Below are 27,264 nucleotides of genomic sequence, written 5' to 3' on the forward strand. Positions count from 1 at the left end.
GTGTGTGTGTGTGTGTGTGTATGTGTGTGTGTGTGTGTGTGTGTGTGTATGTGTGTGTGTGTGTGTGTGTGTTTCTTTGATTACCGGGGACATCCAGAACCTTCGATCGGGTCAGAATGTGCGTGTGCATTTTTTTGTGTGACTCAATTGTGGCTCTCTGATACGTGTTGTGGGTCTCTGGTTCACATGGAGGATCAGGACTACACTGACACTGGTTCACATGGAGGATCAGGACTACACTGAGCCTGGTTCACATAGAGGATCAGGACTACACTGAGCCTGGTTCACATAGAGGATCAGGACTACACTGACACTGGTTCACATGGAGGATCAGGACTACACTGAGCCTGGTTCACATAGAGGATCAGGACTACACTGACACTGGTTCACATAGAGGATCAGGACTACACTGAGCCTGGTTCACATAGAGGATCAGGACTACACTGACACTGGTTCACATGGAGGATCAGGACTACACTGAGCCTGGTTCACATGGAGGATCAGGACTACACTGAGCCTGGTTCACATAGAGGATCAGGACTACACTGAGCCTGGTTCACATAGAGGATCAGGACTAAGCTGAGCCTGGTTCACATAGAGGATCAGGACTAAGCTGAATCAGGACCAGTTTAAATATCGCCATGGTAACTTTACCAAACGGAAGGTGGAGTCTGATTTGACCAACGTGTGATGTCATCTGAAGGTTACTGAGTGATTGATGGGCTGGACCTGAGCCAGTGGTCCCGATAGCATCAGAAGGGCTGTGATGTAACCCAGCTGTGACCCACTGGACCTCAATTCTTCTCCAGGAGCCTCGACATGGACTACTTTCATGTGTAAATCTATAACAATGAAGATGACGGTCTGGAGGTCTTCATCATCACGTTGCCCCCCCCCCCCATGTCACATGTTTTGTTGGTGGACTCGTGCAAAAGGAAATATTGAAATACTGTTTTTCAGGACACATCAACAAGGGAAACATTTCCATCAGCTCAATAAATCCATCAGAGGGATTTAATTCACAAATATCCTCCAATCTGATTATTATAATCATCGTAAGTGGCTCTAAGAGGCTTTGGCCCCATTTGATTCCTTCCTCTGACTAAGTGAACAATAGGAGGAGGACCGATATGCCGGCTTCTGATGAACGACCCCCGCGCTGACCCACTTCCTGCCTTCCCATTGGCTCACAGCCCAGCGGTCGCCCAGGAGACGGAGTTCGCCAGCTGTCCCTCACCAGGGTGTTTGATGGGATGCAGCTCAGATCGTGAGCGTGTTTATCGCTGTGTGTGTCTGTGTGTGTCTGTCTGTGTGTGTGTGTGTGTCCCTTCCCTTCATCATCACACACAGGATGCATAGAACCTATGAATGGTGGATGGTTTGGATTTTTCAGTATTTGAAGCTGATTACCAATCACCATATGCATCATTACAGTAGTAATAACAATAATAATAATTGTCGACATCAGGGCCTTAATTCTCTTTATTTAGTTTGGCTTCTGCTAAAAACATCACGTCACCTCTACGAGACCCGCCCCCGGTCCAGATGATCCCGGTCCAGATGTGCCGTTAATAGAAAGCAGAGCAGTCTTTTCCTCACATTAAACATGTACTGTAACAGGGGCCCATTGTTTAAAAAAAAATCGATTTCATGTATGTGTAGCGTACAGAAACATGAGACTACGGATGTCTCCATCATTCATTTGGATCCAGATGTTTCTGCAGTAAAATTCAAAACATTGACTTCATTCCTGAAGGGATTCCAAATGTAGCTTCATGTTGACAAAGTAATCAGATTAATGTTTTTAAATATAGTTTCATAGATCGTCAATCGTTGAGTGTCTGACCTTTGACCTGCTCTCCTCGTGCGAACAAACCTCCTCTGCTCAACATCTCGAGTAGTCAATACACAAAGGGCGCCACGTGATGGGGAATAAACTTGTTCTAACATGTTAGATCACGTGGTTATCTGCTGCCCTCGTGTGGCCGGACGTGGAACTGGTCAGGTTTGTAGATGCATATTTCTCATTTAATTCATTTTTGTCATTGTTTAATCAGAAATGAGAGAGGACAAACCTCCCATTAAATTAAAAGCATCTTCATCCTTCTCTCCTCATAAAAGACAAACGATTAACTGTGATTTATTGATTTATTTACATTTATCGACATGAAACCGTTAACACTGAATAATGATCACGTTGTTGTGAAAGATCTCCAGCTGAAGACAAAACGACACAGCTGAGTCGTCTTTGTTTCTCCTGTTGCCATGGAGACAACAAACGGCCGTCGCTTCCACGCGTGGCCACAAGGGGGCGGAGTTACACAACAGCAACACACTACACGCTCAATGAAATGTGAGATCAGAAATGAATTATTTCCAACGATAAAGTCAACGATATTATTTGATGGGAAAGTTGTTCCTGGAACCCCGTTAGATGCCTGTGTTCCTGGTTTGTATTTCGTGGCTTTCTGACTCGAGGTGACCCGAGTTACTGCAGGACACTCCGAGTCACCGGGTTCACCATCAGATTCCTTTAATCATCACTTCCCGATGCTAATGTCTCTCTGCGTTTATGTCATATATCTATTTATAAAGTGACCTGAGCAGCAGCTCTGGAACAGATAGGAGTCGGAGAGGGAGGGGGGGGGGGGTGTAAGGAGAGGGGGGGGGGGGGGGGGGGGAGGGGGCATCTGCAGCTTCGGTACAAACGGTGAGTCCCGTCGGCCATGTTGACGGCGCGCGCCTCTCCCTCCGGTAGAGCGTCGCTGCAGCGCGCGGCCGCCCGGTGCTTCATTTGAGGGGGCGGGGGTCGAAGCCGGTGAACGGGATTTATTCGGTGACGTTCAAGCCGCCTGCACGTGAGGGTGAGTGACATGTACATGTACTCCCCGGTCGGTGTGCGTGTGTCCGTGTAGATGCGTGTGCGTGCGCGTGGTGACATTCAGCAAAGTTTCTCCCCTCCGTCTGCGACTCTGTTTTGGTTCCTGATGACGACACAGCAGCTGTTAAAACACCTTTTTGCACACCTTAACGGCGCATGCGTCCTGAAAGCCCAAACAACTACCGGGGACACCTGTTGCTGTGACGCAAAGCCCCTGCATTTAATGATGACGTAGGAAGGTCTGCAGAGAGAGAGAGAGAGAGAGAGAGAGAGAGAGAGAGACCTGTGATGTGAGTCACTTGCTGAATGACCTCAGACTGCCTCTGAGAGATGCGGCTGTTGTTGTTGTTGTTGTTGTCTGACATTGTGTTGCTATGCAACGTATTTCAAGTGTGAACCTTCCAGTGTAGAGATGGTCACCATAGAGTCCTACGTGGCCTTGACCTTTGAACCCCAACACAGAAGCGTGAATGAACAGGTGTATCTTATTTTGGCGGGATGTAAGGTTTGAAGCTGCTGATTGTGATATTTTGAGGGTTTTGTCTCTTGGAAAACGTCGTCTCTTTGTGGACGTGTATTTGGCTCGTTGATCTTTTCTTTTTCACACTTTCAAACCGAAGGGTAAATGTTTGTAAACATGTTTTTGTTTCTTATTTTTACATTCTGGCAACGATTTTTTCCTGTCCATTTAAACCCCAAATAAACAAGATGAAGCGTTACTGATTACAAAGAAGAAGCCGAACGTGTCTCTTCAGTGGACATTAACATGTAACAGTTCTGATTTATTACAATTCATTGAGTTCATCGTTTAGATGATTGGGTTTAAACTCTTCTGTTTGGGATGAATATTATTATTATAAGCAATTAAAATGTTAATTAAAATGAAATATAAATCAAATGAAAGAGGAAGAGACTAGACGTCCATCCAGTTTATTTTAACATCACTAAAGCTTTGCATACTCAGCTTCTCCAGCTGTCTCCCGCCTGCAGGGACCTTCAGGTCGACCTGCTTTTGTTCCTCTCCTTCTGTCCTGCTGCTCACCGCTGATAAGAGGAGCTTTAAGGTGTGAAGCTGATGATGAAGCCACCATAGATCATTTAGTCTGCCCGCATCACATTATAGACGTCCAGCCCTTCATCATTTATTCTCTCATTTGCACTACGCAGGAACCACAACACGTGTCCCTCTCTGAGCGCTAACGGAGCTAACGCTAACGGAGCTAACGTTTACAGACGTGACGTTGAGCTGCAATGTGATCAATCTCCATTAAGTAAAAATGAGTTTTAGGCAAAGGTTGACAATGTAAACCTGAATGAATCCAGATGTTTTAAAGGAGTTTTTTTAAACAGCGATATGGAGCGGATATTAGAGATGGAGTTGTGTACATAATCGATGTCAGGAAGGAAGAAACAAGAAATGAAGGCCTCCAGCATGTTTGGGATAATGCATTTTCTTTTGAAACGTGCATTTGAAGACTGGCCTTGAAGTCGATCACCGTGTGGACAGTTGAAGCCTCTGAGCCTCGGTTTAAAGTGTTAAAAGCTCTCATTAAACACGTGAGTATGAATATATTCACAGTATCCATCTGACACTGTAGTGGGTTTCTGACCCGTTCCTGGTGTGAATGTCTCTGAGTCAGGGGGCGAGGTCGAGCTGAACAAAGACCTCGTAGACCTCTGGGATGCACTGATGCATGATGGGAGGTCTGACGCATCATTTATTAGCGGGTCATCCCAACATCACAATGAACCTATATATTGTGATAATGTTTATTCCTAATAGAACATTTGCTGTGTGCCTTGAAATATGTCAAAGTGCCTTTTTGAGCCTGGAAGCAGGATTTAATGTAAAAGATCCGGTAAGAGAGGAAAGCTTTGACAAAGCCGTGACCTACATTAACTCTGGCTATTAATAGTAATACAGTTGAAGTTCATAAACGAGTCAGAGCGGAGATCCAATACACACATACATTTGGTAATATTATTGATGGAAGAAGAAAACTGTCATCCATTCAGTGTGTTTATTACTGTAGTTTGATTATAACCTAAAAGACAGAATTATGCGCCTGGGTCAGTGGGATCAGCTGGTCCTCCTTCACCTCTAGACTGTATATAACAAGTGGACGTCCTCATGGTATATGTATGTGTATACTATGACCTCCAAATATATATATATATTGGAGGAACAAGGCAATTCAAAGCGCTTTCCATAGTATAACATAAAACAATGATGCTATAGTAACATATTCTGCAAAATACAATTCTAAAAACTCTCAACTCTCAAAAAGAGAATTGAAAATAGAATGAGTCCAGTCTGACATCTGTTTGCACCCAGAGCTCTGAATGTCTCCTTTCATAGTTTGCGTGCAGATCGTCCAGCCAGATGTCGGCAGAAGCACAACGAAGACAACGGATGCTAACGTGCTAAGCTACGTGTTAGCTGACCTCGGTGCGTTTGTCACGCAGAGAGGCGGGAAGATCGGAGGACCACTTCCTTTTGTTTTCTCAGCAGCAGGACGGCGGAGAGAGGAGGACGATGCCCAAACCGGTGAGTAAGCATCGAGCTGCAGATTTAAGTCCCCCCCCCTCCCCCCTAAGCCCCCTACACCCTCCTCCTATCAGACTGCAGGGAGGTGGGACTCTAAACTATAGTCCCTCACACATCTGGATCTCCTTCTTAAAGCTGGAAGCCACCAGGCTTCAAATATCTCACTTTGCATGTAATGAGTCTTTAAAATATATCAGTTTCACCTTTTAAGTTGAATTACTGAAAGTAATCAGCTTTTGCACGATATTCTAATTTTTCGACTTTCACCAGTATATTAATGTGTGAATGAGTGAGTGTGTAGATGCACCTGTGTAGTGGTTGTGAGCATGAAGGAAAAGGTCACAGAGAGGCTCATAGTGGGGGGGGGGGGGGGGTGTTTGAGTGTGTGTCATGCATGTGAGATGTGGGACGTCGTACATTATTGATTTATTGCGGCGTTTAGCACATGTTCCTCCTGGTGAAGGTGTGTGTGCGTGTGCTATAAATATTTCAGAAGGCCATAATCATTTATATAATGGGAATTATCCAAGTCACTAACCCTACTTAGAGGGAGGGTGGGAAGCTTGTGTAATTTAAACCTTAATATCACAATACTGAAGAGAATCGTAAGCGTTTAGATGAGTCGTGTAAAAAGGTTTTCATGATGTCATAGTTGCAGATCAAATGTCCGCAGACTTTTGGCATCATGGGAAAACTGGACGTTGTCACTTTTTTATTAAAGAATTGAAAGTGTTTTCTCTTAGTTATCTCAAGTTGTGACAGGTGCAAACACTGAGGATGAGTGTGAAGAGGTGAAGGCGCTCCAGAGCCTACATTAGTCTCAGTCAACAGGTGGGCGGGGCTACAACTCACCTGTCCCTGCTGGCCATGAATAACATGAGGGACAAATGCTGAAGGCTTGCTTTTCCCTTTTCCGCTTCATCTCTACTCAAAGACTACAAGTTAAAGCTTTAATTATAACACCCACAAGTAGTTCTCTTAGTTAAAGGATTATTCAACCTACATCTGCTTTTTATTGATTATTCAAGCCTTCATGAGTTAAGGCTGCATTCTGTGTGGTGACCAGCAGGGGGCGACTCCTCTGCTCCCATAGACGGCTATGAGAAAATGACTCTACTTCTCTCTTGATTTATTACCTCAGTAAACATCGTAACATGAGTTTATGGTCTCAGTCTCTAGTTTCAAGTCTTCTTCAATGCAGCATGATGTTCATTTAGTGATTGATGGTCCATTTAGAGTCAAACAGACCATAAAGCAGGGTGCTTTAGGGCGGGGATACACTCTGACTGACAGATCTCTTCCATGCTAAAGTTTGAAGGCCACCATTCCTCTTTTGCATTTTTGCCTTTGTTTAGAAAGTGACTAAGTTGAATGAGGTTTTGTGCAACGTATATTTTGAAAATATACATATAGCTAAAGCCTATATGTCTTCTGCAGGTCAATGTGCGCGTCACCACCATGGACGCTGAGCTGGAGTTTGCCATCCAGCCCAACACGACAGGCAAACAGCTCTTTGACCAGGTGACACACACACACACACACACACACACACACACACACACATTGAGGGTTGGGACGGTGCCGAGAGTTCATTTCTCACTAAAGTGTTGTTTTTTGACATGTGCTTGACCTGCAGGAACAGTCACATGGTTTCCTTATCCATTAAGTGAAAAGCAATACTGAAAGTGATGGTGTGTGAATGCGTGTGTGTGTGTCTGTGTGTGTCTGTGTGCGTGGGTGCTTGGCAGTGGTTTGGTACTGGTTCTGCACAGAGATGGCACACAGAGTGTCCTTTGTGTGAACTGGGATCCCTTTGGGAGGCTCTGTGTGTGTGAATGAAGCTGCTTCACAGGAGGCTCTGAGGAGGCAGGACGTCCAAACCAAAGGGAGTTGTGTAGTCGTGGTTCTTTTTCCTGGTTTCCCTTTATAACACGAGACCAAAGCAGGGGATCGTTTTTAAGTCTGTACGAGACATGGGATTTAATCCCGTTGTTTTGTGAGAGAGACTCATCCATCATTCACACAAGTCCGTACATTATGCTGCTCACCTGAAACCTTTAAGTATTTGTCTTCCTCTCGTCCTGCTTTATTTTGTTGTGACTTTTTTGAACATCAAAATAACAAACCTTAGTCTGCCCGTTATACTAATTTGAGTTTCTTTTATGTGACAGAAGGTGGCAGGTGTGGAAGTAATGAAACACCTCGGCGGTGGATTGAGTTTCAAATGTCCACACAATAAAAATAGAAAAAAATAGATACCCTCTCGTTCTGAAAAGTCCGAATGAGAGAGGAGTAGATAAAGTGGAGAGCGTAACATGCCGAAGAGGGAAAGGACCTCGGCCTTGCAATCATCACGCAGTCTTTTGATATGAAAATATGAGTTTCCAGAGGAACTAAATGTGAAGATGAAGACTGTGATGTGTGTCAATGATTAAAATACAAAATAATATACTTCATGCATATGGCTCTTTTGGTACTGGTGGAGGTTGGATGGGTCTTTGGGAGCATTTCGTCCATTGACCAGGAGCCCTGTTGTTGTTGTTGCTGCAGGTGGTGAAGACGGTGGGTCTGAGGGAGGTGTGGTTCTTCGGCCTGCAGTACACAGACAGCAAAGGCTACGTCACCTGGCTCAAGCTCAACAAGAAGGTGAAGACACACACAGACGTGTTCACCGTGTTTACATGTTCACCGTGGACGTGTTTATTGGGCTGAATGACGTGTTCTCCTCAGGTGACCCAGCAGGACGTGAAGAAGGAGAACCCTCTGCAGTTCAAGTTCAGAGCGAAGTTCTTCCCTGAGGATGTGTCTGAGGAGCTCATCCAGGAGATCACTCAGAAGCTCTTCTTCTTGCAGGTCGCTGTGATTGGCAGCTGTTGCACTCGTGTGCGAGAGAGTAGGATTTTAGTTCTTCACCCACAGAATTAGCCTTCATACATCAACTAGTCGCCAAGAACCACCAAAGAGAGAAAAGTCTTGATGAAATTAAGTAGATGGGAGTCAAACTTTATCAGGACACCCTTTTACAAACCTCAGGATTAACGATGAGGTCATAAATACTTTCTATATATTAATATCTGTTGCAGATTTCATGCTGATTCCTCCAAAACAACCTCAATACATTTATTAAATGTGCAGTACTGACCGTGCGTGCCTCCTCCCTGCAGGTGAAGGAGGCCATACTGAACGATGAGAACTACTGCCCCCCCGAGACGGCCGTGCTGGTGGCCTCCTACGCCGTCCAGGCCAAGTACGGAGACCACAGCAAAGACCTCCACAAGGCGGGCTACATGGCCTCGGACCGGCTGCTACCACAACGGCACGGCGCGCTCTCACACACACACACGTGCACACATGCACATGCACACTGACGATTAATGTTATCTTCATGTGTGTGTGTGTGTGTGTGTGTGTGTGTGCAGGGTTCTGGAGCAACACAAGCTGACAAAGGAGCAGTGGGAGGACAGAATCCAGACGTGGCACCAGGAGCACAGGAGCATGCTAAGGTGGGCCCGGAGCAGAGGGGGGGTGGGGGGGTGCACCAATGAATCCCCGTTAAAGCCCTGTGTGTGTGTGTGTGTGTGTTCATGCAGAGAGGATGCGATGATGGAGTACCTGAAGATAGCTCAGGACCTGGAGATGTACGGCGTTAACTACTTTGAAATCAAGAACAAGAAGGGCACGGAGCTGTGGCTCGGGGTCGACGCCCTGGGGCTCAACATCTACGAGCACGAAGACAAGTAACGGCACACACACACACACACACACACACACTGTGGTGACACACTCGATAAGTGTCAAGTGGTCTTTCGTTGTGAGACCAAACACTCGGGTCTAGATGATGTGATCAGCAGCTCATCATAAAGAACCTGGAAGGAAGAACCTGAAACCATGGCCATGGCCACGACCTGCCATCGGGACGTCTTATAAACGATTTCAGCTCATCTCTATGAATCTCTATAAATTTTGAAATTGAAGTCTTCAAAATTCAAAAAAAAATTTCTGCTTTGCTCGTAACATGAATATTGCTTTATTAAGTTTGCATGAATGCTTTAAATCTAATTACTGTGAAGTGTTGAGGCTTCTGGCGTTGAACTGCGTTGGTGGGACCACAGCGCCCTCTTGAGGTGTTAGATGGTACTGTGTGAACAACAGACCCCATATTTTTGAGTCTATTGTGCTTGTGAATGTTTTGAGAGTGGAGGAACTGTGTCCTCCTTCTCTTCTCCCAGGCTGACTCCAAAGATCGGCTTCCCCTGGAGCGAGATCAGAAACATCTCCTTCAACGACAAGAAGTTCGTCATCAAGCCCATCGACAAGAAAGCTCCGGTGAGGAGGTTGACCCGGACGAGGGGGGTGGGGGGGGGGGGTTTAAGAGGCTCTCTGTAACGTCCTTCTCCCACAGGACTTTTTGTTCTACGCCCCCCGGCTGCGGATCAACAAGCGCATCCTGGCGCTGTGCATGGGGAACCACGAGCTGTACATGAGGAGGAGGAAGCCCGACACCATCGAGGTGCAGCAGATGAAGGCCCAGGCCCGGGAGGAGAAGCAGCACAAGCAGATGGAGAGGTCCTTACACATATCCCTCGATTCACGATGTTTGATTTGTCACGGGAGATTCATTCATTCAAAGACTTCTAGCCGTATGCTAACATGCAATCCTTAGAAAGGATCAAATACGTGATAAAAGAGTAAAATGCAAACAATTGTAGTTAAATACAACAAGTCAAGTCATTTTTTAAAACAAGTTTAAATTGATAGGAAAAGTGCTTTAAATGCACATTAACTTATTTAATAACTCAAATGTTCTGAACCATTGTAGATGGAATCATGTTCATAGTAATATGGTGGTTTATTTAGAAATGATGTACAAAGCCATCAGTTCAAAGTAACGTATCGGAAAACATTCGGTGAAGATGTCAGTAAACTACCAGACATGATGCCACAGAAATCTCCTAATTGCCGACACAACCAACGAGCGTCGATGGAGACCGGACTCGATGTAATGTATTTCCTAAAGTAGTTTCCGTTTGAATGGATGGCGTCCCCGCAGGGCGCAGCTGGCCAACGAGAAGAAGAAGCGCGAGCTGGCGGAGAGGGAGAAGGAGCGCATGCAGCGCGAGAAGGACGAGCTGATGGAGCGGCTGAGGCAGATCGAGATGCAGACGCAGAGGGCCCAGAGGGGTACGGCGCCGGCTCGTCGCCGTGGCTACGCCGGGCGACCCCCAGTCCTTGATACGTGTGTGTGTGTGTGTGTGTGTGTGTGTGTGCGTGTGTGTGTGTGTGCAGAGCTGGAGGAGCAGACCCGCAGGGCGCTGGAGCTGGAGCAGGAGAGGAGGCGGGCCAAGGAGGAGGCGGAGCGCCTGGAGGGAGAGCGGCAGGAGGCGGAGGAGGCCAAAGCGGCGCTCGCACAGCAAGCCGCCGACCAGATGAAGAACCAGGAGCAACTGGTACCAGTGTAGCTGTTGTACTGTTGCGTTGTGCAGTTAGTTACCACAAGGATACGAGTCACGCTTGGCTCCAACCCGACGTTTATTTCAAGCTGGCGGACAAGTCAGCGTGTTCAGAACACACCGAAGGTTTTAGCCGTCAAACAGAATGCACAACATGCTACAATCCAACTTACCAGTTAGACACCCTGCGGCTGACTAACCGTTAGATACAGGGTGCCACACGCAGGGGCCCACTAGGGGGCGCCCACGTGACTCCCTGTCATGATCCCTAGCGATGGCAAGAGGAATCATACTTACACCAGCAACACACACACACACACACACATCAAGTTCCTGCAATGTTGATTCTTGGAAAAGAAAAAGAGAGGGTTTTCTATATTTTTGATATATATATATATACAGCTATACTACCAGTGGTTTGGTGTGTACATTTGGTACCTTCTCACTGCCACGTGGTGTTTTTATCAACAGGCTGCTGAGTTGGCCGAGTTCACGGCCAAGATTGCTCTGCTGGAGGAAGCCAAGAGGAAAAAAGAAGACGAAGCAACAGAGTGGCAACACAAAGTAAACCTGTGGATTTATATATTGATATATAACTATATATTGATCTATTTATATTTACATAAATAGATCATTTTGAAGTGCTATTAAAAACCTGTCCTTATATTATTATCAACCACACAAAATGAGGCTAAAAGCCAAGAATCTTGAGTAAATATTATATACAGATTATTTCTCTGTCCAGGGATAAAAGCTTTCTGATCTCCCATCAAGTAGCTCAAAAACAGAGAGAAAAGATTCTATTCTTATGTTCATATTGTTGTATGAATCACAACCTGATGGAGATTCACAAACATATTTGAGTGCCTTGTAGTTTTATTTCATATATATAAACTTTAATACCTTGATATGAAATATTCATTAATTCATTGTTGGACCAAAATAGCCGGAATGTTTCCAGACTGATTATCAATGAACATTATTTGCTTCTATTCAGAGGGAGCAGTCTTCAGGATACAATTATAATTTGTAAAATCTCAAGTGTAGAAGGTTTATTTTTGTGAGCTGAAGAGAAAAATGGGAACATAATGTCGTCTGCATATGGAGACATCATTTCCCCTCCATCAACTATAACGCGTCCACATCCCCCTGAAAGTACCTGTGAATGCTCCTCACAGGCTCTGTCAGCGCAAGGCGACCTGCAGAAGACGCGGGAGGAGCTGAAGACGGCCATGACGTCTCCTCCGGCGCCCGAGAAGCCGCAGGAGGAAGAGGAGGCGAACGTCAGCGGCCACCGCGGCGAGGAGGAGTCCGTCACGGAGACGCACAAGAACGAGCGCGTGAAGAAGCAGCTGCAGGTAGGGGGGCGGGGCCTAAACGTCAACCCTCAGGTCAAGTACTCCCAGTCCCAAGGGATTACTTACACACTTCTGTCAGATTAAAGCTACAAAGCAAATATTAATCTGGCACCCTTTGTTTTAACATGAATCTGTGAGATTGAAATTGATGTTTTCCATAAGGAAGCTGCAGCTGTGTCACATTACTGATGATTCAGGACTGGTACCAGGGTGCAGGGACTTAAAGGAGACCTGTCATGCTCATTTTAAGGGTCATATTGGTATTTTGGGGTTTCTTCTCAAACGTGCTTCCCTGTTTCAATGTTTAAAAGTCATTATTTTCCTCATGCTGTCCCTCTGAACATCCTGAAAACGCTCTGTTCTAGCGCCTGTCTCTTTAAGCGTTTCTAATTTAAAACACAAAAGAAGACCTGGATGATAATGCAAGGTCCCCCCCCCCCCCCCCCCCCCCCCCAACCCTCCCCACCCCCCCACCCCCCAGGAGCTGAGCTCGGAGTTGGCCGAGGCTCGGGACGACACCAAGAAGACGCAGAACGACGTGCTGCACGCCGAGAACGTCCGGGCCGGAAGAGACAAGTACAAAACCTTGCGGCAGATCCGCCAGGGCAACACCAAGCAGCGCATCGACGAGTTCGAGTCCATGTGACCCGTCTGGTCTGGTCGCCATGTCAACGCCTCACCCCACGCCGCGGGTGATTCGCTGAGACGGACAGCCTGAGGGGCTTCGTGGCTTCGGCCTCGCCAAAGTTCTGCCTGGCAGCGGATTGGCCGATCGCTACCTGCTTTTAGAGCTCCGCCCTGTTAAAACTAAGCAACTAAGCACGCGTTCCGCTAGTCTAAAAGGGCTAAATGACAAGCTCCCATCATCAACCCAGACCCCCCCCCCTTCAAAAGCATAAAAAAACAGGTTTTAATGCTCGCATATATACGATAATAAACAAAAAGATGCTGAGTCAGCGGAATGAAACGGCCGTTTGTAGCTGATTGATGTTGTCGGCACGCTTTAAACTCTGTATCTCACATCTACGTTCCATGTTGTCAGTTGAACAATTCAGGAAAGGCCTTATTTGTCTCATTTCCTCCTCTGGTGGTACTTCTTCTTACACCTGTCAGTTCTGTAGGCTGATGCTGTCAGTGCAGACGTAGCCATCGCCGCAACAAATGTGCTCGGAATTTGCATTTGCTCTGTAATTATGTAAGTAGAAATAAAAAAGCATAAATGAATTCTCATAAATGTTGGCTTGATGAACGAGCATCTTCAGAACCATAAGAACAAACCACATCTCACTGAAATTATGAATTATACAGGGTATGTTTAGCAATTATGGTTTATTTGCGTTTATCTTGATCTGTATTTGGTCAGAACAGCTTCAGCAAAATATTTGTGAAAAATCCCCCCCCAACAATATGTCTGTCTTACATTAATCTGCATAACATCCAACCACAGTTCCTGTTAGCATCATGTTAGCATCATGTTAGCATTCCTCCCCTTTAAGACACCCCGATGCAATAAGCAGAACTCACGAGGAAGCTTGATTCTGGCTTTTATTGCTCACGTTTACACATCACACACAGTCCAAACCTCTCATTTGGCCAGTTTCTTAGCTTCAGCAGGTTTTTGTTGTCCGTGCTTTGTTTTGGGTTTCGTTTCCTAAAGCTCAGTTGAGTTCTTTTTTTTTATTCTTTTTTTTTTCAACAAACATTAACAAAGACACAGTTAATAACAAGGTCATGTTCATTAGTGGAAAAACATTCACCCAATTTTTTTGTCTTTTTGATAATGAATCACTTAGAGCGGGCACATTCTAGGACGACTTAAAGCGACGCCTTCGCTCAATCGGACCTGGTACTCGGCGGCTTTGGGCAAACGTTTGGAATGAAACTCTTCATCTCTCAGCAGGAAAAAGAAAAACAGCAGCAGATGTTCCAACACTTTAATATTTTGGTTTCGTATAACCACCGCTGACCTGAGCAAAGGGGGGAGGCAATAAAACGGCCTCTTGGCTTTGTTCCCTCAAGAGGTGGCACTTTAATCATTTTCAAGTACATCAGAAATAAAGGTGACAGACGAGCTGCTGGCTTCTGTCTTATGGATTTGTGTTTGCTGCCGAGTGGAATAGAGTTCAGTCTGAACACAGTCGAGTAACAGGGAGAAAAACCAAGGACAACATTGGCGCAGACGGCGTCCCCTTCTTGAGCAAAGCTGTCTCAGTCTCCCCCATCACACAAAAACAAAAGGTTCACCACAATAGCTAAATACGAGCTAAATAATCATCCACAGAAATGTTACCAACTGTAGAATTGTGCTGAAGCAAGTAGCAGACGAACGCTAGCACACGGTGCCAGCCGGAGGGAGACAGGAAGCACCGAGGACTTGTTCCTGAGACCTACGGGGGACAGAAGTTCAACTGAGAGCTTTAAGGTGGACGTCTCCAGCAAGAAATACCGTCCCGAGGTTTGAAGCTAACGATGTCTCTTTACAAAACGAGACTAACCACATCCTTTTCATTTTAACACCTTCAACAGCATCACACCTGCTCTTTCCCTCGGTGAGGTGTTTTTTGGGCTACACAGTACCATCCGTTCACTCACAATATAAAACAACAACTGTTTCCAAAATGTCTCTTTCCCAAAGTCTAAAAATATATAAATATGGGCTAAGTACCGAAAGGTGACACTGTACTCAAAATATTCAACTGGAAATATTTTCTTTTCTTCTTCTAAATATTTTCGTAAAAAACAATGATCTTGCTTCAAAGGTTCATAGGATACAATTTGTATCAACAGATGCTGTGGGTGTTCTAACCAGACGAGCTGGTTTAGCTTTGAGAATCCATTGGTGGAGATAAAAATAAGAATAACAAAGCACTTCGAGGTATGATGAAAGACAAACACAGATACGCAATTCATTACAATAATCAGTTTGGTTCAACTTTTCACTCTAATTTGACATTTCATGAATCGATTCATAAAAATACTGGATGGATTCAGTGATAATGAAAATCATGTTAATAAGTCCTTGTGTTGATGTCTGAGGTAAAAATCCTTCAAGTTTTTAAATTAATTAGGAGCTAATGCCACTTTTATTCTGTTTTTTTTCTTAAAATCAAATTTCGTTCTCCATCCAGAATTTAAAATGAGTAAGCGTCTCGCCGGTGTGTTCCTGTCTTCCGACAGATCCGACAGAAAGGCCCACACGGGGTGTACTCTGCTCAACCTCCTCACGGAGACACGTATTCAGAGATGTGGGAGATTAAATACAGCCAAACACTCCACGTGTAATACCTTTGAAACATGGAAAGAGATTTTCGGGGTTTTCAAGTGGAGTTTTTGTATCTTCTTCTGTTTCCACTTGAGTTTCACTTCCTCCTTTGGGGAACTCCACAAATTCTCACCAAGGCGACTGATCGGCCACCTGTAGAAGGAAACCATCCATCCGTTTGTTGAGCTAATTCAACTCTTCAACCTGGCGGAAATGCATCAGCAATAGATACGTTTGAATTAATCTTCCTTTCCATTTTCCAGATGGAGAAAGAAGGAATTTGAGCTACACGTATACCCTGATATGATTGCCCAAAAAAAGAAAGCCAAAAATGACATACAGCAAGATCAAAAAAAAGTGCCAAAAACAGAATAATTTAAAAAATATGTAAATTACAAATAAAATATAACTTAAATTAATTTAAAATGAACAACACTGTCACCTGTGAAACACACCAAAAGCCTGGTGTCTTGATTCAAAGCTCAAGCTCCAACCTCTCCTGATCTTAAGTGCTGTAATAGCAGGCATATTCATAGCAAAAATATGGCAATTTGGGGATTTCCCTTTACAAAGATACCATTAAAATTAATGAGGCAACCTCCCTGCAATAAAATTAAGCAGTGCCTAACAGCTGTATTTATTGTGCTTTTGGTTTGCGTATCTCCGACCCGAAGCTGCAGCTTCACAATTCAGGCCTTCAAGAACCGAGCTGTGATTTCTCCATCAGGATCCCAGCCGCGAGCTCCTGGGCATCCACCACATGGGGGTTCCTGATCATCACCATCCTCACCAAATCAGGAGGGAAGATACGGCACAAGTTAACAAACACCCGCTCTCTGAGGTCCTGGTATCGACCCAAGGTGGGGGGCTCCTGGTGCTGGACCGCTGGGGTCAGGTAGCCTTTGTGGGCCGTGACGGGGAGAAGGGACAGCTGGGGAAGCGGTGAATGACTCAATGCCGAAAGACCACGGGGAGGTGAATGGGTTTGCCGTCCCCAAGGAGTGTGCCAGGCCTTCTCGAGGACTTCCGGGAGGCGCTGGAAGGCGTACGGATCGTAGCGAGGCTTTGAGGACTGCTGGTAATGGGGGTCCCAGCTTGCCAGAGGTTGTGGTCGTTGGTTTAGCCCTGAGTGGTTTATTTGGGAATGAAGTGGAGACCCTTTGTACACTTGGGAGTCCTGAAGCCCACCTTCCTGCCAAAGGGAGCCCATAGAATTGTGGCCATGCGGGGAGCTTTGAGAGTGGGAGTGAGCAACGGATGCTTGAGGTGGTCGAGGGGAGAACTCCCCCGGGAAGCCACTCAGCAATGGGTGCTGAAGCTGTGGTGGATGGTAAGCCGAGGGGGACTTGAAGGGAGGTGTAGGTACACGAGAGGGAACAGAAGCTGGAGGGTCTTCAAAGCCAAAACCAGGTTCTCTCCGCAGACGGACCGGGTAACCCTGATGAGTGTGGTGGCCCAGTCCGGGAGGAACACGTCCCACAGGGTGGGCGTACTGCCCAGAGCAGTGATGGTGGTGGGGTGGATGGTGGTGGTAATGACGGCACTTGGGGCCATCGTCCAACAACATGTCCGGGGAGAAAGAGTCCGTGCTGCCTTCGCTGCTGGAGTCCGACAGCCGAGATCCAGCTCGCAGATCTGCCGGGAGGGAGCACTCCGGACTCTGTGGAACAACTAGACCGAGACTGGAGTATGCCTTCGTCAGCGAGCCGTAGCCCGGCTCTGGAGACTCGCATCTGTGGTAGGTTTCCGCCTGGCTCGGCCCAGAGGCTCCGACAGCCCTGGAGACGCCTCCACCGTTTCCCCCCACGTTCTCCCATCGGTCAAAGCTTCCGGATGAAGGAGGTCCGCCAGAAGTCGGATACCCCAGAAAGCTGCTGCCACAGCTACTGCCGCTGCTGTTGCTCCCCCTGCGTCCCTCCGCTCTGGTCTGCATCCGAAGCCTGTCCTCAAGGAGGTCGGTGAAAGAGGTGTGACGGCTGGGGTTCGGCTGCTTCTTTGGAGTGCTCTGACTTCGCTCGGCCTCAGCCGGTCCTTCTTCTTGTCTCTTCGACATCAAGGCGTCTTCCAGCCTACCTCTGGAGGCCACAGATGACATTTTGGCGCTGGCACGGAGTTCATCCGCCACGGCGCGCAGCGGCTGGCTGCCCCTTTCAGGGTGGTAAAATTTGCACTTGTGGCCATATGTGCACTTCTTCCCTATAGGACGAAAAAAAGACACAACAATATGCTGGAATGAATAGATGCATAGCGCTTATCTTGATTTGTCTGCGGCTGCAAAGAAAGGTCATTTCAATTTTTTTGTTTTTAGATCTGTTTTAGGTGTTACATCCTTTGGAACGTAGAGATAGATTGAAGCAGTCAAAAACAGCAGTTATTCTTCATCTTAAGAAGGAAAAATGTTCTTTCTAAATGCTTTAAATTCTCCACTGACAGAAACAAAAGTGTATGTTTTTCTTACCATAAGGACATGGCTGCTTCCTGTTTTCAGCAACGATTGGCCGCTTCCTCAGGAAGTTCTCCAGACTGGGTCCATGCCGTCCGAGTGGGTCATCTGGTGGCATGAATCTGGACGCATAAACACATCTTTACAAAATAATACAGGCATCAGGCATCTTTTTCAGGGTATGATTTGACACCAACCCTTTGAGAAAGGCAAAACCTTTTTGTGGCTTTTGCATTGCAGCTTGGCTTGCGTCTTTGCGCTATGTAGTTTTCCAAGTTAGACGCCACATTGCAATGTTTGAAAAGCCGTCCGCTTACTTGTCGTTCACGAAGGAGTACATCAGCAGCCGCTCGTCGATGAACTTCTTCCACTCGGGTTTCTCGTTGGCGAGGTCCCGGTAGTTATCGTTGGAGACGATGATGCCTTCCGACTCGTAGGCCAGTTTGACGATGAAACGGTCGTCGTAGCAAACCACACGGCGTCCCTGAACGCGACGCGATGGAGTGAAGACCAGGATCTTCTCCTTCTCCAGTCGCCGTAGGATCTCCTGGTCTGGGGAGAGAGAGGCGGGACACAGTTAGATGGCAGGAAGACCGGAAATCCATCCCGAAGCAGAGGCTTTACATTGTGACTTTGGGTTTTTGCTGGAGGCTCTGGCAGCTGTTACCTGTGATGAGGGCGTCAGGGCGGGACTGCTCTTTCCTCCAGGCCGGAACGAAAACTGTGATGTCACGGTGACCTCGGTCCAAGAACCAATCAACAGCCAATTGGATGCCTTGGCAGGAGAACAATTCCTTGTTTCCATGACTGCGTGAGTGGAAAGACATGTGGAACAATCAGTGATATAAATGCAAACGTCACCAAAATTGGCATTTAAAGACTTTGATTGTTTTATTTTGCTGACTAGAGCCACATAGCAGTCAGAGCGAGCTTGAGTTATGGTTTCAATCACAGAGACAGATTTGAGAGAGATTTAATTTTCTGAAAAGAAATGCAATTCAAACTTGTAGAAAATGGGATGGTATGGAAAGGAAACTTGACAATAATAATAATAATAATACAATTAATATAGCGCTTCTCGAAATACTCAAACGCTTTACATGGTTAAAATGAACAATGACCACATTTTCATTCACAAAATAGTCCATTCCTCTGTGCTGCCAATGTAAGCTGTTCATAACTATAAGGAATCTTAAGTAAAACATGTAGAAGCTCAGGTCCATGTTACACGGATCTTTTCACACACAACCTGCAGGTTATAAATAAAGCTTCTAGTTGCTATCTCAGTGACTTGATCTGCTACCAACCCCTTGTTCCTTTACCTCCAGCGTGCAGTCTGAAGCTTAGAAGCACGCGCAGGTAACCGGCACAATAAGAAACCTCACCTCATGGCCACGTTGCTCCCGTCCACCACCACGGGCCGCAGGTTGTCTTTCTCCTCCGGCAGCTGGGAGGGACACAGCAGCCGGCAGGAGTCAAGAGAGGAGCTGGAGGAGGAAGAGAAGCAGGCCGACGAGGACGACAAAGAAGACGACAAAGAAGACGACAAAGAGGACGAGGAGGGGGACCGAGAGACAGCGGAAGGTCCCTGTTGCTCCCCCTCCGTCTTGGTTCCCAGTTTGACTAGCTCGCCCAGGACGTCGTTGATGAGTGCGTCCGGGCCCAGTTTCCTCAGCACCAGCAGCACCAGGTCCTCGGCGTAGCCCAGCTTGAGGGCGAACTCCACCTTGGCGCGGTAGTGCGTGAGGGGGTCGGCGGGAGGCGACGCCTGCGGCACCTGGGGGTCTCCAGGAGATTGATTCAGGGCCAGGTCCAGCCTGACCATCTGAATGACTGGGGAGGCCTCTTGGCGCTGTGGGTTTGGAGCTTCGGAAGCGGACCCATGGTGGGGTCGCTCGTCGTCGCTGTCGGAGAAGATACTGCAGCTGCTGCTGCAGCTGGAAATGGTGCTGAAACTCGTGCTGCTTCCTCCGATGCTCTTACCCGTGGCGCCGGCTTTGACCTCTGCATCCCCGTCACCCGTCACAGCATCCAGCCCTGCCTGCCGCTCAGTGCCTTCCACGTGGAGGTAGTCCAGATCCAGCCCCAGGCTAAGGATGTGGCCCGTACTATCCTCCCGATGGTCCTTCACGCCCATGGAGCTGTCTCATACATGCAGCTCCGCGCCCTCCGTGACCTCCCCGGCTCCGGACAGACCCCGTCGTTACTGCGAGGAACTCACTGGCTGGTCCTCGGACTGAAGCTTGACAGAAACACAAGAAGGTGTTACATTTCCCAAGGTCTGTGAGAATGTGAGCAAATGAAGCTGTTTCATATCATATTGCTACATTCTGTGCAGTGACCAGCAGGGGGCGACTCCTCTGCTCCCATAGACGTCTATGAGAAAATGACTCTACTTCTGTGCAGTGACCAGCAGGGGGCGACTCCTCTGGTCCCATTGACGTCTATGAGAAAATGACTCTACTTCTGTGCAGTGACCAGCAGGGGGCGACTCCTCTGCTCCCATAGACGTCTATGAGAAAATGACTCTACTTCTGTGCAGTGACCAGCAGGGGGCGACTCCTCTGGTCCCATTGACGTCTATGAGAAAATGACTCTACTTCTGTGCAGTGACCAGCAGGGGGCGACTCCTCTGCTCCCATAGACGTCTATGAGAAAATGACTCTACTTCTGTGCAGTGACCAGCAGGGGGCGACTCCTCTGGTCCCATTGACGTCTATGAGAAAATGACTCTACTTCTGTGTAGTGACCAGCAGGGGGCGACTCCTCTGGTCCCATAGACGTCTATGAAGAAATGACTCTACTTCTCTCTTGATTTATTCCCTCAGTAAACATTGTAAACATGAGTTTATGGTCACAGTCTCTAGTTTCAAGTCTTCTTCAATGCAGCATGATGTTCATTTAGTGAATGATGGTCCATTTAGAGTCAAACAGACCATAAAGCAGGGGATGCTTGATGCACTGATTGACAGGTCTCTAACAGAGACGTATACGGTGTACATGACGACAACCCTTGCCCTGTGTAAATCGGTAATATGATCCATATCCCCACTGTCACTATTTAGCAGAAATCTTTTCATTTTTAATGACTTGAAAATTGTCATCTTGAGAATATCACACTACAAGCTCTGTTCTGATCCCACAAAAATCCATATTCATGGTCCAACCATGGTACTGAATATATATATATATATATATGCATTTAAGTTATATATTACACATATGCATTTAAGTTATATATTACACATTATGCATTTAAGTTATATATTTTAGATACACATGTTAAGAAGAAACAATGCGAGTACACTCCCACAGTGATTAGATCTCAAGTATAAAAGCTTTTATCCTTAAAAGCAACAAATAGAAACTCACACTGCTTCTTCTTTTCATCCCCAGCAAACTCTGACAATGTGAATGCAGTATCCCATGATGATGCAGGCACTAAGTAAAGTAAAAAAGGGCGAGTTGAAAGCTTGTCCCGGAGTCCTCCCACCTCAACTCATTTGCATTTTAGCAGTTTGGTTCTCAATTTAACCAGAGGCCAAATACCAGACATCTGAGCCGGGTCCAGATGATGTCAAATCACATCCGAGAGGTGCAGAATTATTGAAGAAAACACTACCAATAAATGGAACTATTTATTCTATTATTTTTTAAAGCTTCTTTTACGGGAAGCATTAAGCTCATTTTATTCATAACAATAATGTTTCACGGAGTAACTGCTTATTTCTCACCCCACACAAATACATCAGTTTTAAATGCAGCTAGGGTGATGGAGCCACAATGGAGGATGTGGTTTCCTGATTTTAAATGAAGTAAATTCTCATTATCGGAAACAAAGCGAGTTAGAGAAAAAAGACAAAAGAAACGTCTCTTTTTAGATCCTGGGGTCTGTAAAACTCGAGTAAAAGGACCACAAAGCCTGATTTCACCTCCAGTTTGGGTTTTTACATTACATTACATGTCATTTAGCTGACGCTTTTATCCAAAGCCTTTAGTGTTTCCATGACAGGCTGCAACATGAAAGAAATTAAAAAACACACATTGTCCTTTTATAATTCTGTGAGGAAATATCAATGCTTGGAGAGTTTGGATGTAATTCAAAATCCACGTTTTTGCCTTTATGAATTCACATGTCCAAATAAAATGGTATTCTCTAAATGCGGACTGTCGAGAGGCGTCCACAGAGGAGACAAAGCGGGATCTGTTGCCTCGTGACCTCTTTAGATAAACAACACGTCTCACAAACACACCCGGAACTACACAACTACATTAAGCTCTCCTCAACAAAGGCTCTGAGCGTCCTCGCAGGCTCTCCATCCCTCAATCTAGTTCAGTTGTGTTTGCTGGAAGCATGACTCTCCCCCCGAACAACATCAGGCCTTTTGTTCACCGTGTTGCAGATTATCAAAAATGTGAACAATGGGCATCGAGGTCACTCTTCCATTTGCCTCATTCTTGTCTCTTTAGGAGGGAACGAGAGTCTTGGTGAGGATTCAGTGGCGCATCAACAACAGCTTGTTAGTTAAATACACAGTCAAGAGCCTTTAAACCACTAATTCCAAATGGTTAAAAACTAGGTGGAAGTTGTGTTTATAAGATTATTCTCTACCGGAGCTTTGGATTTAATGCAATAAACAAAGCATACATCGAACTGGACGTTCCAGCGACTCTCGGTCACCTCCGCAGGTCACGAGTGGTACTACAGCTTCAGTCGGCTGACGTCATTCCTTCTGGTTTTGAATGTTCTAAAGAACCTTTCTGGACGAAAAGTATTCTTTATAAACCGGTGTCAGAAAGAGTGGATTTCTTTGCGTGGACATATTTCAGCCGCGTTAGCCGTCGCCAGGAGCCTCTCGGCTCTCGGGCCGAAGCTCCGGAAGGCCGAGGCCTCTTAGAGTCCCGACCCCGACGTCTAAGCTGCCCCCCTGAATGCCACAAGAGACCCGGAATAATTTAGTCCTCCAGCCACAAAGGAGGCACAAAAGGAAAAGAGAGTGTTTGTGTGTGTGTGTGTATGTGTGAGGGGGGGGGGGGGGGGGGGGGGAGAAGTGTGTCTGGCTTGCCGTCCTTCAACAATGCAGCTGCCTCCCAATCTGTCCTCCTGTGACGGGAGTATTGTTCTCACGGCCCGAGCAGCGTGCACAGACGGAGGCTGGTCACCCCCACCCCCCCCAACCCACACACACACGCACGCACGCACGCACGCACGCACGCACACACACACACACATACACACAAACGTCGCTGTCAGCTGAAATGTGAGCGTGACGTAGCAGGTGTGAATCACCACAAATGTAACATATGCTGCAACAACATTTTCACAGAATATGAACCATGTTGATGTTAAATTCCAAAGACTCTGCTGAAATGAAACTGTTTTAGAAAACATCTTGAACTACGACAATGTTATTGATCAAGAAAACTATTCTATGAGGTTGATTATTACTGCTGAGACTGAGAATATTAGCAAAATGTCCGCTGGTTTAGTTGTGCTCAGGTCTCATAACATGAAATGTTTTATAACACATTCTGCTCCTCACAAATCCTGAAATACTACAAATGACTTGTAGCAACATTAATATGAGATTAAAATCTATGAAATTAACCAAAGTTGATCTAAAATAAATTGTTTGGTAATTACAAAAAAAGTGAACCAACAAGATCTTCCACTTTTCATGAACAATCATCTCTAAATAACGGCCGTAGACAACATAATGAGCCTCAAATCGCTGGTTTATCGTAGACGACAATCGACCTCAGCAATGATCATTTGCTTTTGAAATGAATGAATGAATGAATGTCTCTGAGCAGAACGTTGTCTTGATGTTTTAGAGAAGAACTAAATCAAAGGAGGCTTGAGGTCCCTTTTGGTTGGAAACTACCGACTCATATATGTCGCCGTGTTTGAGGGGGGGGCGGGGGGGGAGAGCAGCAGATGCTGCTCTCTCCTCCCTCGGTGACCCGGCCTGCCTGCACTGTGTGAATCTCAGTATGTGTCATGATACCAGGGTTAGTCCCCCCGGGGGGGGGCGTGCTTTGAGGAATGAACTCCCCTGAGGCCGGACCCCGAGCAGCCCCCTCGGGGCGCCGCATGGCCGCCGCTTGCTGGACCTGCGCCGGCGGAGAGCCGCTGCACCACACCAGCAACCGGCTGTGATGGGGGACAAAGGGGTGGCACAGGGTTTGGGTGGGGGGTAGGCAGCCGGAGAGGGAGGAAGAGTAGTTGGGGGTGGGGGGGGGGGCAACAGATGCCTGCTGAAGCCACAGGGGACCTCCCTGAAAGCATCCTCCTCCTCCTCCTCCACCTCCACCACCTCCCCGTACTGCAACTGGTGGTGTCCAGATTCATCCTCAGTGGCACATATCACCACAGTCTGTCATGTGACCTGATAGGCGGGGGTTCGGGGGGGGGGGGTCTTGGGCAGCACTCTCCTTCACCTCTCGAGCCTCGCAGACTATCGGCCGGTCTGGTCCTCGCTGGTCAGAATAATCGATCATATAAGGTTCTACTCATCACTATATTCTCTTCTTGGTTCTGGAGGCATGCAAGTGTGGTCAAACTGTTCCTCAGACGGGGCGGGGGGGGGGGGGGGGGGGGAGGGAACCCAAAGGAATTCCCCGGAAAGCCGTGGGTTGTAAACCTCCACACTCCGATCTATTGGTCCCAGCGCGCTGTACGCCTGCACCAGAACACGCCTTCCTACAAAATCACACTGGTTTCATGACAACAAGTCCGACCCTTGATGAGGTTTGACACAGGAAGTGGAAGGACGGACGCACGCGGCTGTTAGCAACAACAAACTAGTCTGTCAGGAAGCCCTTCTTCAACCTTCAACCAATGAACTTTATCTCCACTACGTCAGAAGAGGGCAATCATTGCGACTTCGTAAGCGGCATCGGCAAAGTACAGGCAGCACAGTCAGGGAGATGATGTTTTCTATTTTCTTTAACATAGAAGCTCCCCCCCCCCCTCCTCTCCTCCCTCCCCACCCAGGGGACACTTACCACACAGCTCCTAGAGAAGCAGCCAGGCAGCGGATATGAGGAAACCGAAGAGACTTCTTCAACGTGCCTCCTGAAACGCTGCCTTTGGACATTCCAGCTGCACCGAGTCAGACAAACTTCATGGAGCAACTTCCAAGTAGAGGCGCTGGTACGTTAAGCTGGGACGGATGGCAAAATTCCTTTTTATGGCAAAGAAAATCCAGTGTCCAGTGTCCGGTATCCGGTCTACTCTGGAGACGTGGAGAAGGTAAAGCTGTGAATCCAAAGTGAGCCTCCTGCCTGAGTTCAGCAGCAATCCCTTCCAGTTGGTCTTGTTTTGGTGGAGGAGCGGTGTTGAGGCTACGGGTTTGGACGTGGGACTGACAACAGATGGAGCATGAGGCTTCTACCTTCTTCTTCCTCCTCCTCCTCCTCCCCCTCCTCTTCCCTCACACAGCCAGTCGGCCTCCTGGCCAATACCAGCGCAGGGATCGGAAAAATGTCTCACTTTCCCGTTTCCACCGAAAGCTTATCCTGCACCGATCACCCGCCTCTCCGCCAATGGGAAGGGACGCGAAGAAAAGCCAGGATATTTACACCCCCCCTGACTCCCCCCCACCCTCAGCCACACACACAGAACCACAAACACACACACACACACACACACACAGCAGCAGCCCATACGCCAGGCTTGAGCCATGAATGGACGAGAAGGCGTGAGTCGACAATGGTGGGGAGGGGGACACAAAGGAGGACCCTCGACGGGCAGCTGCACACACAGTCACCATGCGCAGGGCCCTTCCACACACACACACGGACGGACGCACACCCCCCAGACACACACACTCACTGAGTTACACTAGGAGAAAGACAAAAAAAAAACAAGGAAAGCAAGACCTAGAATCGAGCCGTGCGGAACACCTGGCCCACTGGGAAGGTTGCCGCCCTCCACCTCTTTGTTTCCCCCGATGGGGGGATCGACTCGACTTAGACAATGAGAGGAATCATGTAGAAAGTAGTGTGTGTGTGTGTGTGTGTGTATGTGTGTGTGTGTGTGTGTGTGTGTGTGTGTGTGTGTGTACATATGTCTGACGGAAAGTTAGCAGGTGGGAAAGAAGCTCTGATAAAGGAGGAAAAAGCCTTCAAACTAACAAGAGCCAGAAAAGGAGAAGAGACGCAAAAAAAGGCTTTATTGGTTTGTCAAGATGGCCGCGTCTTTTCAAAGGCCTCAGATTGTGTGGAAGGGTTTTACTTATAAGCTCAAAGGAGCTCGGACAACAAAGACTGGCGCCTGTTAGGCTGGACTTAAACAGGTCCAGTTACAAGGCCATTTCACCTTCAGAAAAGAGGTTTATTATTTTGTCACAGAATGATGATTTCCCCCTGAGCAGAGACGCGTTGATGCAGCCACACAGCTGTTCATCAAGCCAGAGGTCACTAAAAGACGGCTATTAATATATTCAAGAGCAAAATATCGGAATCTTAAAATAAGATTTTAAGAAGTTTTGGAAACTTGCAGCTTGTGTTTGGATGAAATTTGACATTAGCAAAGTTTACTTCTTTCCTTTATAATTAAACATTTTCTAGGAGCCAAATATATTCCTATGGATCAACCTAAGCCAAACTAAAGCACTGGTTTGTTCTGTGAAAAGCCACTTTTGAACATAAGACCGAATTTAACTGTAACTCCTCAACAAACTTCAATATGTTCAGAACTCAGCCGCTCAACTGTGAGCGCATCAAACATGCAAATCAGGAGAACACCATGTCCTTTTCAGTGTAAGAGCCACTTTATTTGTTATTATTATTAGTTTCTGGATTCATTTCAGCCAACACGCCAAAGCCCCCCCCCCCCTTCCACCACCCCACACCCGGCCCTGTGACTTGCAGTGACTCCTTAATTGGGGCTCAGCTGACAGGTTTCCCCCTCTGGGAGCAGGAGCCATGTGGACCATCTGCCTGGAGATGCAGAACGAACAGGTGTCCCGCTCCCCTCAGCCGTTTGCCCTCAGATGAATCGGGGTAGTTTTGACGTGTGCTTTTTCTGCCTCAAAAAAAAGAGGAACAGGTCTGGAGGTGCTTTGGAATTCAGAGTAATTAATGCAATTAAAGTGAATTCTTTTGGTTTTAATGAAGTTACTTCATTTTGTATGGATGTAGCCCCAGAAAACGTGTTTGTATGTCTATGTCTTAGGTTTTTACGTTATTTTACATTACGGTGTTACATTAAATTGTTACATTGTTACGTGTTCCTGTGTAGACACAACAACACTGTGTTTTAGGTTAGTTTCAACTTTTCACACAAACTGAAACCATCCAGAGTCACGTGACACAT

At 46.8% G+C, this 27,264-nt stretch overlaps 2 protein-coding genes across 3 annotated transcripts; one reads left to right on the top strand and one right to left on the bottom strand.

Moving 5' to 3' along the window:
* The first annotated feature begins 2,694 nt into the window (after positions 1-2,694).
* LOC119228893 (radixin-like) lies at positions 2,695-13,461 on the top strand. 2 transcript variants are annotated; one of them, XM_037488881.2, is made up of 16 exons: positions 2,695-2,864; positions 4,357-4,438; positions 5,241-5,429; positions 6,867-6,950; positions 7,980-8,075; positions 8,160-8,282; positions 8,594-8,745; positions 8,849-8,932; positions 9,020-9,166; positions 9,659-9,755; positions 9,832-9,995; positions 10,480-10,610; positions 10,716-10,876; positions 11,351-11,443; positions 12,058-12,237; positions 12,719-13,461. In XM_037488881.2, the coding sequence occupies exons 3-16, from the start codon at positions 5,418-5,420 to the stop codon at positions 12,881-12,883; spliced, it is 1,689 nt and encodes a 562-aa protein (XP_037344778.2). In that variant the 5' UTR covers positions 2,695-2,864; positions 4,357-4,438; positions 5,241-5,417; the 3' UTR covers positions 12,884-13,461. The 2 variants fall into 2 exon arrangements, with proteins under 2 accessions (XP_037344778.2, XP_062421028.1); XM_062565044.1 differs by lacking the exon at positions 4,357-4,438.
* Positions 13,462-15,944: 2,483 nt separating this feature from the next.
* Positions 15,945-20,173, bottom strand: LOC119228892 (probable ribonuclease ZC3H12C). The gene is made up of 5 exons (XM_062565062.1): positions 19,328-20,173; positions 18,610-18,749; positions 18,260-18,494; positions 17,958-18,064; positions 15,945-17,695 (listed from the first exon to the last, which is right to left on the bottom strand). Exons 1-5 carry the CDS (start codon positions 20,077-20,079, stop codon positions 16,197-16,199), a joined length of 2,733 nt encoding a protein of 910 aa, XP_062421046.1. The 5' UTR covers positions 20,080-20,173; the 3' UTR covers positions 15,945-16,196.
* Between the last annotated feature and the right edge of the window lie 7,091 nt (positions 20,174-27,264).

Source organism: Pungitius pungitius, chromosome 10, assembly GCF_949316345.1.
Source record: "Pungitius pungitius chromosome 10, fPunPun2.1, whole genome shotgun sequence".
In the NCBI taxonomy this organism is placed as follows: Eukaryota; Metazoa; Chordata; class Actinopteri; order Perciformes; family Gasterosteidae; genus Pungitius; species Pungitius pungitius.

Excerpts from the sequence above, each read along its gene's own strand:
- LOC119228893 (XM_037488881.2), top strand. Across the intron at positions 8,076-8,159 it reads GGCTCAAGCTCAACAAGAAG|GTGACCCAGCAGGACGTGAA; the intron begins GTGAAGACACAC and ends TGTTCTCCTCAG. Across the intron at positions 12,238-12,718 it reads GCGTGAAGAAGCAGCTGCAG|GAGCTGAGCTCGGAGTTGGC; the intron begins GTAGGGGGGCGG and ends CCCACCCCCCAG.
- LOC119228892 (XM_062565062.1), bottom strand. The coding sequence starts at position 20,079 with ATGGGCGTGAAGGACCATCGGGAGGATAGTACGGGCCACATCCTTAGC. Across the intron at positions 18,750-19,327 it reads GGGAGCAACGTGGCCATGAG|TCATGGAAACAAGGAATTGT; the intron begins GTGAGGTTTCTT and ends CCACTCACGCAG. Across the intron at positions 18,495-18,609 it reads CCCTGACGCCCTCATCACAG|ACCAGGAGATCCTACGGCGA; the intron begins GTAACAGCTGCC and ends CTCTCTCCCCAG.